This window comes from Ovis aries, chromosome 14, assembly GCF_016772045.2.
Source record: "Ovis aries strain OAR_USU_Benz2616 breed Rambouillet chromosome 14, ARS-UI_Ramb_v3.0, whole genome shotgun sequence".
NCBI classification, from domain to species: domain Eukaryota; kingdom Metazoa; phylum Chordata; class Mammalia; order Artiodactyla; family Bovidae; genus Ovis; species Ovis aries.
In genome coordinates, this window is record NC_056067.1 from 18,245,845 (window position 1) to 18,259,810 (window position 13,966).

The 13,966-nt window shown below is 41.1% G+C and overlaps 1 protein-coding gene across 4 annotated transcripts in view; it reads right to left on the minus strand.

The window, feature by feature from the left end:
* BRD7 (bromodomain containing 7) overlaps positions 1-13,966 on the minus strand; it is a 49,585-nt gene that overhangs the window by 2,685 nt on the left and 32,934 nt on the right. For all 4 annotated transcript variants that reach the window (XM_015100431.4, XM_060397931.1, XM_015100429.4 and 1 more), the window contains exons 7-13: positions 9,533-9,717; positions 8,133-8,256; positions 7,141-7,216; positions 4,389-4,496; positions 3,871-4,006; positions 2,163-2,274; positions 821-877 (exon numbers count right to left, since the gene is read on the minus strand). In XM_015100431.4, coding sequence (XP_014955917.2) covers positions 821-877; positions 2,163-2,274; positions 3,871-4,006; positions 4,389-4,496; positions 7,141-7,216; positions 8,133-8,256; positions 9,533-9,717 — 798 coding nt within the window. The remainder of the gene's footprint in view (positions 1-820; positions 878-2,162; positions 2,275-3,870; positions 4,007-4,388; positions 4,497-7,140; positions 7,217-8,132; positions 8,257-9,532; positions 9,718-13,966) is intronic.

Sequence of the window (13,966 nt, forward strand, 5' to 3'; positions counted from 1 at the left end):
CTGCCATGACACTAATGACCTCTAGATCAACACACCTCCAGTGATGTCCCAAACCACACTCACCAGCCCTGAAACCAGATATTTCTTTCCCTGATGAAGGTTGCTCCTTTTCCTGTACATCTGATGTAAGCTAACAATGCTAGTATCTACCCTGTGCATCAGGCCCTATCAATTTTAGTTCTACTGTATTTTTCTTTATTGCACATCTTCATTCTCTTCCATTACATTGTTATCTAAGCAAAAGACAACTAGCTTAAGTCCCATAGCTTTTCACTGGTCCGCTCCCTCCAGCACCCCCTTCTCCTTTGCATCGAATCACAGCAGTCTCTGAGGAGAAAAATCTCAGCTTCTTAGCACTGCACACACAACCTGTCATCTGATCCTCCACTCTCCTGGTAGCCTGTGGTCACTCACTTGCTGGGTGCTCTTTCGCCCTGCCTGCTCAGATTATGTCATTACACATGGAGGTCTACCCACTTCATACACCTGGCCCTGCGCTGCGAGAACCTTGTTCATCTTTCTAGACCCAGTTCATCCGGAAGCCTCTCCGGGAGGGTCTCACCAACTGTCCAAAGCAGCTGGCTCCTCCAGCTGTGCCCCCACATGTACGCTTACACTGTACAGTAACGGGCTCTGGCTCCCTTGTTTGCACGCCTGTTTTCCATACTCACGGCTGCAACCTTCTCCACAGGCAAAAAAAGTTCTTTGATTTCAGGAGATAATAAATATTTTGTTTTTTAAAAATAAAAGCTTTATCATCTAGGCTTTTTAGCTTATTTGCCATTTAAATATTTCTTGTAAAGAAATGAAATATAATCACCTCCATTTCTTTTGCTGTGTCAAGTATCCTAGTCTGGCCTTCATCTTCAGGAGATGACTATAAAGATAAAGAAAAACACTTTATTAAAGAAAACATCAGGTGGCTAAAATCTCTGACAAACAGAAGACAGGAGAACTCCTAGTGTATTCTACATGAAGAGGCAATATTCTCAAACAGCAGCAGATGTGTATAAAATATTCAAATGCTATAGAGAAGGTGAAAACTTCCCATAACCTTAGTCTTCAGAGATAATGCGTATATATAAACAACACATGTATCATGTGCAAAAATCAATGATGATCTGTTATCTTCTCTTGAAAGATTATACTGTGATTTACTTAACTGATTTCTAGTTTTAAAAAATTATAAACACTGTATTCCTTACATATAACTTCCGTCTTATTTTCTAGTATAAATTCTGAGAAGAGGAACTGCTGGATCAAAGGGCAGAGACATTTTAAATTTGAAATATACTGCTGTATCAACCAAATGAAAGATAAGCAATTTTAGTTCAAGACCTTTAATTAATTCAGATTGATTGATGGGAAGTATACAGTAAAAATATTTCTGAACTGATGTAAAGCTGAATGTTTTTTAGGTGATGTAAAGAAAGCAGTTTTGTGCTAAGATACAAGACCGTACGGCAGTTCTCACTAAACTTCAGGCACTGACTCAGCAGGCACAGGCACAGTGAAGGCAGAGCACACTGAGGCTGCAGGCACAGCCACCAGCAAGAGTCATAACCCCAGAAGATACAGGGCTCCTCTAACTACGATGACACGGACATTCTGGAGATCAGCTCTCCTCTCCACTGAACAAATGTTTTCTGGTTCTCATCTTTGAGTCAAGTCTCTGAATTACCCTGGATTATGAACTATGTCCAACTGAACCGGAGCTAATTTACAAGTGTTAACAAAAGACAGCAATGAGGAAGCTTTTTACTTTTTTACTTGCGGCTCCACCACTGTATTATTACTACATAAGGAAAAGGACATTCCTTGTCATTTTAGTCAACTCTGTCAAGCCAATGAGCCAGACTTCCTTTTTTTTTTGTTCAGGTACGTAACACAAGCTGACTTCTGGGTTATAACCCCCATTTTTGATTTCTACATTTCCAAGATGAGGAGATAATGACAATCATCTGGCCCTCACAGATCCTGGTAGCCGAGTTACTTGTTTCCGTTCATTGTCCTCCACCCATGGGCTCCACCCGGGCTGGGCTGTCTTTTCAGTGGAATGGAGTTCAGCTGCCACACTGGTTAATCCCATGGTTTCATAACACTGATGACTAACACTGGAGAACCAACGATAAACCATCCTGTTTCTTTAGCAGCATTCTTACCGTCTCTGACTCCTGCAGGGTTCTAGAATGTCCTCCTTTTGTTAAAACATCCAGTAAACTATCTGCCATAACATATGGATAATCTTGGCATGTGGCCAAAAACTCATGGATGCTGAAAAAGAGTGTTGGGAGAGTCACTTTTATATAAATGATCTCCATTGGTGTTTTCTTCCTATTACAGCCAACTGTTTAATTAGATGCCTTTAACTTACGCCCATGATGTGAAACTTTCCATCAAGACAGAACACAATTATACTTACATATTTACCAGTGACAGATTTATCATCATGAGAGAATTAATATCAAGAACACCATGAAAAGGAAATGCTTCTGGGGGAAAGTTCAAAGAAAAATAAGATCTCAGTGATGGTGGGGATGAGGGCTCAGTCAGTGGAATTCTTCGCTCCTCTCTTTTCACTCCTTCCCTAAGCTAAGTCGCTTCAGTCGTGTCCGACTCTGTGTGACCCCATAGACGGCAGCCCACCAGGCTCCCCCGTCCTGATGGTATTTGCCTCAGGGCTCTCGTATGTACTAAAACACTCTCAAAGTTACACCTCCAGGTTGGACCACACTCTTTGGAAGCTCCATTTGGAGGTCAAATAGCCTCATAATGTCCAAAATTGAATTGCTGGATCTTCCTCCTGAAGCAGTCCTTCTAAAATCTTCCCTCTTTGTAACAGCAATGTCATCTTCTAGGCTGCATCTAAAACCCTGGAATTCTCCATGACTTTCTTCTCTCACATCCCACTTCAGTGAGTCAAGAAATCCTACTTAGGCTGATGCCTGGAAAATACAGCACCAGCAACACCTTCATGTGGAATGCATGGATGAATGAGTAATTGAGAAAGGATTTATTCAAGCTGGTGAGAAGAGGTTTAAAGGATACAAGTGGCTTGATCTGAAACCACAGTCACTAACTTGTAAAAACACTGCCACCACTACCACCATACATATATAAAAGTGAACAATTCCCTCTTTTTCAGAAAACCAGGAGACTGGTTAATCTACTGGGTTAAAGTCTTACACATAATGAAAGTTTACAAAATTCCACTGCCAAGAAGGAATAACCCAAGCCAGAATGCCAGTAAGTCAGGATGGTTATCTCATTATGCTGATGGCATGCAAAGTACCCAGCATCCTAAACAAGAACACAAAGTTACCTTCTCACAGAAACATGTGATAAGGGCTGGTGGAGTGGACTGCCAGAGTCTACTGGGACCTGATGGGTCAAACAGGCTTGGATGGAGGTCGGCTTTGGATCAAACCAGGTCCTAGCTCCTATCTTGGGGAAATGTGTGGTGGTTTTGACTTTGATTTGATCCCCCACAACTATCAAATCTGGAACAACTCACGGATGCACAAACATGTTACAATGAAGCAGGTGGCACACCAACATTCTGAAGCAACAAGCTCCTGAATTTTAGTAAGCAGAAGTACAAAACATCTTCAAAAACATATTTTTGTAAGAATTAAAATACTGCAGATGCCAACACCAGAAAACATTAGGGAGACAATGCTTTCTTTAAAATATTTACTTTCCACTAAAGAATGATGATAACTAAGGGTCTGTTTAATTGTCAATTAAAAAGATTACTGAACACATTTCCTACCATTTGAATAACTCTGTAGGTCTATCAATAGATCCCTTATGTGTATCAGTATTTTAGGACAATGCAGCTCTCAGAGTACCAATGAAGTGACGACTCACCTGAAATCACTGGGGAGATCAGGGTCCTCCCCATAGGTTGAATAGATTAAATCAGAATCGTCCTTGCTGATATTTGCAAACGTGGAGTCATAATGTGGTGCGTAAGAACTGTAAGGTCCATAACTCAAGTATAACACTGTTGATGAAAACACACACAGAACCACAATACCATTCTTTAACTTGTATGTCAATCTATTTTTCTAATTATTAAAGATTATTCCCTTCTAACTTTGCTACTTCACTGACTGGCAAACAAATCCAAGGTAAATTATTTTCTCCAAAATATATACTTATAAGTCACAACTCAAGTGAATCTTTTCTCACAATGGGGAGGGGAAAAACAAGAAAGAAAACTCATTCTGAATATTAATACTGATTTTTCAGTTTCTTCTTTAAAATATCTAATTAATGTTGCAAAAATACTACAAATAGAGTTAAAGTAATGGTAATTATGCTTCTTTTCCTCACTCCTTGAAAATGAGAAGAGAAAAAACTTTACCACCACAGGGGAGCCTTACCTGGAGTTACTTTGTTCCTTTTATCCTCTTTGAACCCCTGCAAAGTATTCACTCCAGACTGTAGTCTTCCAGTTGTCATCCCCAGTCTCACAGGACAATAGCCTGGTTCTAAAACGTAAGAGCAGCATGGTGGAGACGGCTCACGTGGCAGTGACCCCACGGCGCTTCACGACATCCACCTGACTCCGGGCAGCCCTTACCATATCCATCCTTTTTTTTTTTTTTTTTTTTTTTACCCATTTTTAACAAAAAAAGCTGAGCTGAGAAAGGCAGGAATGTAGCCAGGATCCAAATCTGGTCCTTTTCATCATACCCTGCAGCATCCTGGAATTCTCTATAATCATGTTGCACTTCACTTTAAAAAACATTTAAAAGTCAGACCTTTCAGTGTTAAGATGAGTAAAAGAAGGGGAAATCCCTGATTAAAGACAAGAATTCATAATACATTCAGGATAAATTAATCTCTACAAGAGGCAGACTTGTACTGCAGGGACGAACAACCTTTAAAGACGAAAAGCCTGTAAACCAGGCATGAACCCCTGTGATGATGTTGGAAATCTGCGATATAAGCCTAAGAACAGAGAGGGATGGCGTCAGGAGAGAATGTGGTCTCTAACAAAATCCAACAGAAGAGACTGTTTTCTTCTGAAGACGAGCTCTGGTTTCTGTAACAAGACCACCCTGGAATAGAGTCTACTTCCACATGTGATCAGTGTGACAAAGTGGAAGCACTTGTGAGAAGCTCCAAACCTCTGAACAAAATCTTCCTTCCTTGGTCAGCATGTGGTGTCTTAACTGGTACTAGTACCTCCAACCAGGAGGATGAAGCTGAGACGTGAGCAGGGGCATCTTCCACCTTAAACCAGTAAACTGGCCTCCTGGGGGAGCAGCTGTTGAGTGTGAGGATCAAGTCAGTGTTGGCCGCACGTGAAAATGTCTACAGGAGCTGGAAACCCAGAAAACCAGACCAAGAGCAGAGTCCAGAACCCCAGGTACAAAGAAAGGGGCAGACCTTTGTGCCTTTTAGAAAGCTTTCACCTAAATCAACTTAGCTGCATCTCTTATCACCAAATTTTAATCACTGATACATCAGAAAGAGCAATGTTCTCAATCCTGTGGCATTTTCTATGACCCAAGACTCTAAAAAACTCTACTATGAAAAGTTCATATAAAAGTAAAAAATGGGGCCAGAGCGAAAAGAGCAAGTTGTGGGTAGTGGCGGCGGCAGCGGTGGGGTGTGGGCAGTGGTGCTGCATGGCCACAGCCACAGCGGGGGCAGCCGCTCCGGCCTGAGCAGCAAGGCCCGGTCCATGGCCTGTACCTCTGCATCAACCTGGAAGGGCTGCAGGGCCTCACAGGGTAAATAAATAAAAAAGTGAATGAGTTTTGTCTTGAAATCATAGCACCAGTTCCTTTTCTTCTAAGTCAAGGAGCCTATTAATGCTCTCCTACTTCAGCATTTCAAGAGTGTACTGCAATGCTAAAAGGAAACATTGACAGGCTGGCATCAAGCTCTTCTCTGCTTCAGATTTTTTTTTTACTTGTTATTCCCCAATCCCTTCCTCACCACTTTGGGATCAACCTAAACATCTCGTAAGGAAGCCGTCTTTGACCTCCAGACACTGTTACTACTCTGCTGCTCTGCTCCCCTGCTGCACTGATTCTTGATTCTTTCTGTTATTCTTTCCCCACCCCATAGAATGTAAGAGGAAAGGACTTGTCTGTTCCTCTTTCGTTCCCTTTTACACCTAGCTCCACCTCCAGCTCCTAAGACAGTGCCTTCCTCAATGCAAATAATAAATATTGGAAACTATTTCCTGGAATTTTGTCATTATTCATTTCTGTATCCCCAATTATCTCCCTCCTAATGGTAGTAGGAAAAGTTATTTATAGAATAAACATTCTCATGCTTATCACAACATGATTCCAAGATAAATGATACATATTTCCCATTCTTACATCAAATTTCAAAATATTCCCTATTCTATTTCCATTAAAATATCATTTGAAAAAATAAAAGTATGACTGATGTTCTAAAACAGTGATTTCCTAACCTTTATAATCTATCAACCACAGTGAAAGATATAATTCATTTACTATATATTATTCCACTACCATTAAGGTACTACTACACGGCATATATACTAATTTTATTCTCTAAAGTTAAAAAGTCTGTTAAATTTTATTATGCCATAGTCTGAAGGTTTTGAGACATTGCCTGAGTCTTTTTGAGGTATCTCAAAAAGTGCCAGTCTCTTGAACCAGGGCTAGAAATGACTGCCTAATATTTTGGGTTTGTTAACGGTGCATATGATAGTCCAGCTATTTAGAATTACTTAAGTCTTTTTTTAATGTGGTCCACATTTTAAAAAGTCTTTATTGAACTTGTACAACACTGCTTCTGTTTTACGTTTTGGTTTTCTGGCTGCAAGGCATGTGTGATCTTAGCTCCCCGACCAGGGACTGAACCCGCACCTGCATTAGAAAGCAAAGGCTTAACCACTGGACTGCCAGGGACGTCCTAGGCACTTTATATTTTAAAGAAAACTTGATTTTGTAGTACTTATTTTGGGATGAAATAAAGTTAGTCTGGCTGTTAGTATGAAGTACAGGATACCTAGCCAAATTCTTTCTAGATGATGATAGTTGGGTTTATCAGCATTCAGACTTGCTCCTCTGAAACGGTCACCAGGTGACTGCTCTTTGCCACATTAGCATCAAGTTCATGCGCAATCCAATTCTGTGAACCTACCTCCTACAACAGGATCCACAGGATGGAGAAGTCCCAATGTTGTTGTTCCATCTGGTTTTCTCCTTTCAAATTCACACTGCAAAGACCCAAAGTATTCAAATGGCATAAACAGTTTTATACATGATACATATGTATGTTGCTCACCAGAAAACCTCACGTTAGTTTAATCAAACTAATGTTACAGGTGGCTATCATCATACTCATATCAACTTTCACATATATATACAGGTGCTGATGGGTTAAAGAAATAAAGGTTAGAAAAATCTCAGAATTTTAAAAGAGCTGTGTGGGTGCTTAAGGCCACCAAATTCTGTTTAAACTATTTTTAAAAAGTATACTGAAAACCAGAGAAGGGAAGTGACTTACCTAAAGCCATGGATTAATTCATTTGGTTTTAGAACCGAGGTGCTAAACATGACTTCAAAAGACCGTGTATGTTTTCTTTTAATCTTAAAAGCATGTGGTTCATTTTCCAACGTTTGAACACACTGCTCTGCTAAGTCACTTCAGTCGTGTCCGACTCTGTGTGACCCCATAGATGGCAGCCCACCAGGCTCCCCCGTCCCTGGGATTCTCCAGGCAAGAACACTGGAGTGGGTTGCCATTTCCTTCTCCAATGCATGAAAGTGAAAAGTGAAAGGGAAGTCGCTCAGTCGTGTCCGACTCTTCGCGACCCCATGGACCGCAGCCTACCAGGCTCCTCTGTCCATGGGATTTTCCAGGCAAGAGTACTGGAGTGGGGTGCCATCACCTTCTCCGTTTGAACACATTAATGTCCTTTGAAAAAAACCCAAACCCTTCTAGCCAGTAACAGAGGATAATATGAATTATGTACTTTAAAAACAAGTGTATTACTACTTTTTCTTCTGTGAGTGCAGTCCTGAAGAGCTCTATGGCAGATATGCATTCAAAGTACACAAGCAACTTAAAAACTAAAAGTTTCAGACAACCCAAATCAGTAGGTAATGAAAAGAAAGGAAAAGCTCCATCACCTGACTATTAACAAGCCTCCTGGTCAGCTTTCCTCCAGATTCCTTAACGATACGGTCAATCTGCTCCTGCTCTCTTTCTACATTACTGCTTTTAAATTTATCTTCAAGCACATCTTTGTCTTTCCTGAAAGCACACATTAATACTAAGTAAAAAGAAAAGAAGAGGAGAAGATGAAAACATTAAAATGTAATTCCAAATATGAATACAACCAAAGCGGAGAAATTTGTGCTACTGACACCAGTTAAAACTTTGTTCCCTAATGACCTGAGAAGGGGCCCCAATAACACACAGATACTAAGGCAAGCCAAGTAGTTGGTCAGTTCCCTCCCTGTGTCCAGTATTATTTGTTTTACACATTTTTCTTAGTTTATTCATAAAAATGAACCATACCTCAAATATATTTTAAAAGCAGCAGCTGCTGCTGCTGCTAAGTCGCTTCAGTCGTGTCCGACTCTGTGCGACCCCATAGATGGCAGCCCACCAGGCTCCCCCGTCCCTGGGATTCTCCAGGCAAGAACACTGGAGTGGGTTGCCATTTCTTTCTCCAGTGCATGAAAGTGAAAAGTGAAAGAGAAGTTGCTCAGTCGTGTCTGACTCTTCGAGACCCCATGGACTGCAGCCCACCAGGCTCCACGTCCATGGGATTTTCCAGGCAAGAGTGCTGGAGTGGGGTGCCATTGCAGAAGGGTGCACAATTTGTTCTACAATTTGGTACACTGAAGTCCAACTTTTAAAATTTAAAATAAACATATATTACAATGTATAAATCTTAGAAATATAAGAAAAACCTGTCACAAGTTCACTAACAGCAGAAGTCCCAATCTGCTAACTAAACCTCTCTCCCAGAGCTGACAGCGAGGTGCTGGGTGTCAGGGCAGGTAAGGCAGCAGCCGAGCGGGATGGACATGTACGCAACTGAGTCAGGCCACATCAGCTGAGGGCTGGCAGGACCGTGGTTCACACTGCTCCCACCAGCTGACACTCAGTGGAGAACATGCACACATCTCAGTGACAGCCCGTCTGTTTGGAAGGCAGCTTTAACTGTGCTTAAGCTTAAGCGCGGGCTCGACCCCTTCGTGCAATGAGGTAATGAACATACAACTTTTTCTTAAACAAAGAGCTCTATTAATATAAACTCAATGACACCATGAGTCCCTTGAGACTATTTACTGGTTTTAAAACGACTTCCCTATAGAATAGACATTCAGAACTATTTTCTGAATTGTGTTTAGACAATTACAAACTGTGCTTTGTATGAGAAAAGGGGTGTGAGATCATCAAAATGGACTTTGACAAAACCCAGCCAACCATGGACCCAAGGCAGGTCCCCGAATTGTATTTTCTCCCATTACTGGCGTGGAAAAGACAGCTTAACCATAATATTCCAAAGATTCTTTACTTTTTATTTTCCTTATTGGGGCTCTTGAAGCCCTGTGCCTCAGCGTCTCCAGCATCGTCCCTCTCTCTTGGCCAGGAGCCGCTGTCCTCCCCACTCTGTGAGGTGTCTGTCCCGTCTCTCTGCTTCCGACTTTTCTGTAAGTCTGCCATGAAGTCTATGCTCTGCTTCAGGCTCTGAATTCTCTCCTAAAAATATTCAGCAATATTCTTATTGTATATTTGCCATTCATTTGGAAAGTAACGCATTTTCCCCCATAAGAGTTTACACTTATCCTGTCGTTAATTAGAAAAGAAAAACAATTAAATGTAATCCTGCCAACAGAACAGAATAGTCAGGAACCAGGACAATAAAGTCTATTCCTTCAATGCAGGTAATTTCCAACATCAGAGAAGGCTCTGCAACTTTACTGCATCATCAAAAAGTTCACAGGAGAGAATGTGTGAATAAAGACTAAAATATTCTTAGCAGTAGTAAATTTGAAGTTTAATAGTGTGTTAAAACTTCATATTTAATAGAAACAGTTCATCTTTTGAAATTTAAGAATTATTAGATATTTAAAATGAGCATGGGAAGATCTCTTACATTTTGGTATCCTGGGATGATCACTGAGGACTGGCATTTTTCTGTGTGAAAACACGCCTCAAAGAGAAAAGGCTGCTAGCATAGTTTCTTTTTAAGAACTCATAATGTTCTAACCAAAGAAGTACTGTTTCTATTCTGTGAAACATGTGCTGAATTTTCCACTGCATCCCTTATGGCCTGTGGTTTCTGGACAAATGTTAAAGAGGCAGACTTGTTCCTAGCAACTACTCTGCCTTTTAATTCTGTGTTGTCAATGGACAAAATATGGAGCGTAGTCTCCTTAGGGCTACATAGTAACAGCAGGGAAGACTTCTACAGAATAACAGAAACTAGAACTGGAAAGGACAAGAGGTCATTCAGATAAGAACAATGTAGCCCAGAAATGCTAAATGACTCAACTAAGGTCTCAGAGCCACTGACTAGGAGCAGGCCTCTTGGATCTCATGATGGGGCCTTTTCTCATCATACTCTGCTGTGTTAGCAGTGCAGATTGTGACAGCCTCAGGAAATGGACCCTGCTAATTTTACTGCACTATAATTTTTAATTATATTAAAATATACATGATATATATATATAAATACACATATAACATACAAATGCTGCTGCTACTGCTAAGTTGCTTCAGTTGTATCTGACTCTGTGCGACCGCACAGATAGTAGCCCACCAGGCTCCCTCGTCCCTGGCATTATCCAGGCAAGAACACTGGAGTGGGTTGCCATTTCCTTCCCCAAGGCATGAAAGTGAAAAGTGAAAGTTGAAGTCGCTCAGTCTTGTCCGTCTCTTCGAGACCCCATGCACACACACACACACACACATATATATATATATATATATACACACATATATATACACACATATATATAGAGAGGGACAGCTTCCCTCATAGTTCAGTCAGTAAAGAAGCTACCTGCAATGCAGGAGACCTGGGTTTGATTCCTGGGTTGGGAAGATCCCCTGGAGAAGAAAATGGTAACCCACTCCAGTATTCTTGCCTGGAGAATCCCATAGACAGAGGAGCCTGTCAGGTTACAGTCCATGGGGTTGCAAGAGTTGGTCACAACTTAGCGACTAAATCATCATAATTTTTAAAATAATGTCAAAACTATTTAAGTAGACAAAGACATGGGTAAAGGAGAAAATAAGAACCTTGTTAATTTATTACTAGACAGGAAAAGTTTTAACAGATTTAAATTCTAGTATTTTTCTAAGCATTACACATATTAGCAAATCAGAATTATACTGAATAAGCAAATTTTCTTTCAGTTAATAAACTGTATCTCCCCTCTGTTTCATTAGTCTTTAAAATATTTTAAGTAACTGTACAGTATTTTATCCCATGTGTGTCCCATGGTTTAATTAATGACCCCCTACTGAACATTTAACTTATTTTCAAGTTTCTGTTATTATAAATAAAAATCTCTAGGAATCCCTATCTCTTTAGAATAAATCAGAGGAGTAAAACAGCTTCGCTGGTGGCTCAGCGGTAAACAATCTGCTACAAGGCAAGAGACCCGGGTTTGATCCCTGGGTTGGGAAAATCCCCTGGAGAAGGGAATGGCAACCCACTCCAGTATTCTTGCCTGGAGAATCCCATGGAGACATAAGCCAGGTGGGCTACAGTCCATGGGGTAGCAAAGAGTTGGCCACACTGAGCGACTAACACATGAGTAAAAATACTAGGTCAAAGGGAATGAATATTTTTTAAGGCTTTTGATGTTTACTGTTAAACTGCTTCCCAGAAAAGTTTTAACAGTTTTTAGTGTTTGAGCATCCCACCAAGTGTTTGAAATTTTCTCTGACTCCTTGGCAAACTGATTCAGTTCAGTTCAGTTCAGTCGCTCAGTCGTGTCCTACTCTTTGCGACCCCATGAATCGCAGCACACCAGGCCTCCCTTTCAATCACCATCTCCCGGAGTTCACTCAGACTCACATCCATCAAGTCCGTGATACCATCCAGCCATCTCATCCTCTGTCATCCCCTTCTCCTCCTGCCCCCAATCCCTCCCAGCATCAGAGTCTTTTCCAGTGAGTCAACTCTTCACATGAGGTGGCCAAAGTACTGAAGCTTCAGCTTTAGCATCGTTCCTTCCAAAGAAATCCCAGGGTTGATCTCCTTCAAAATGGAATGGTTGGATCTCCTTGCAGTCCAAGGAACTCTCAAGAGTCTTCTCCAACACCACAGGTCAAAAGCATCAATTCTTCGGTGCTCAGCCTTCTTCACAGTCCAACTTTCACATCCATACATGACCACAGGAAAAACCATAGCCTTGACTAGACGGACCTTAGTTGGCAAAGTAATGTCTCTGCTTTTGAATATGCTATCTAGGTTGCTCACAACTTTTCTTCCAAGGAGTAAGCCTCTTTTAATTTCATGGCTGCAGACACCATCTGCAGTGATTTTGGAGCCCCCAAAATAAAGTCTGACACTGTTTCCACTGTTTCCCCATCTATTTCCCATGAAGTGATGGGACCAGATGCCATGATCTTCGTTTTCTGAATGTTGAGCTTTAAGCCAACTTTTTCCCTCTTTCACTTTCATCAAGAGGCTTTTAAGCTCCTCTTCACTTTCTGCCATAAGGGTGGTGTCATCTGCATATTTGAGGTTATTGATATTTCTCCTGGCAATCTTGATTCCAGCTGGTGTTTCTTCCAGTCCAGCGTTTCTCATGATGTACTCTGCATATAAGTTAAATAAGCAGGGTGACAATATACAGCCTTGATGTACTCCTTTTCCCTTTTGGAACCAGTCTGTTGTTCCATGTCCAGTTCTAACTGTTGCTTCCTCACCTGCATACAGATTTCTCAAGAGGCAGGTCAGGTGGTCTGGTATTCCCATCTCTTTCAGAATTTCCCACAGTTTACTGTGATCCACACAGTCAAAGGCTTTGGCATAGTCAATAAAGCAGAAGTAGATGTTTTTCTGGAATTCTTTTGCTTTTTCCATGATCTAGCGGATGTTGGCAATTTGATCTCTGGTTCCTTTGCCTTTTCTAAAATTAGCTTGAACATCAGGGAGTTCACAGTTCACGTATTGCTGAAACCTGGCTTGGAGAATTTTGAGCATTACTTTACTAGCATGTGAGATGAGCGCGATTGTGTGGTAGTTTGAGCATTCTTTGGCATTGCCTTTCTTTGGAATTGGAATGAAAACTGACCTTTTCCAGTCCTGTGGCCACTGCTGAGTTTTCCAAATTTGCTGGCATATTGAGTGCAGCACTTTCACAGCATCATCTTTCAGGATTTGAAATAGCTCAACTGGAATGCCATCACCTCCACTAGCTTTGTTCATAGTGATGCTTTCTAAGGCCCACTTGACTTCACATTCTAAGATGTCTGGCTCTAGATTAGTGATCACATCATCATGATTATCTGGGTCATGAAGATCTTTTTGTACAGTTCTTCCGTGTATTCTTGCCACCTCTTCTTAATATCTTCTGCTTCTTTTAGGTCCATACCATTTCCGTCCTTTATCAAGCCCATCTTTGCATGAAATGTTCCCTTGGTATCTCTAATTTTCTTGAAGAGACCTCCAGTCTTTCCCATTCTGTTGTTTTCCTCTATTTCTATGCACTGATCGTTGAAGAAGGCTTTCTTATCTCTTCTTGCTATTCTTTGGAACTCTGCATTCAGATGCTTATATCTTTCCTTTTCTCCTTTGCTTTTCTCTTCTCTTCTTTTCACAGCTATTTGTAAGGCCTCCCCAGACAGCCATTTCGCTTTTCTTCATTTCTTTTCCATGGGGATGGTCTTGATCCCTGTCTCCTGTACAATGTCACAAACCTCATTCCGTAGTTCATCAGGCACTCTATCTATCAGATCTAGGCCCTTAAATCTATTTCTCACTTCCACT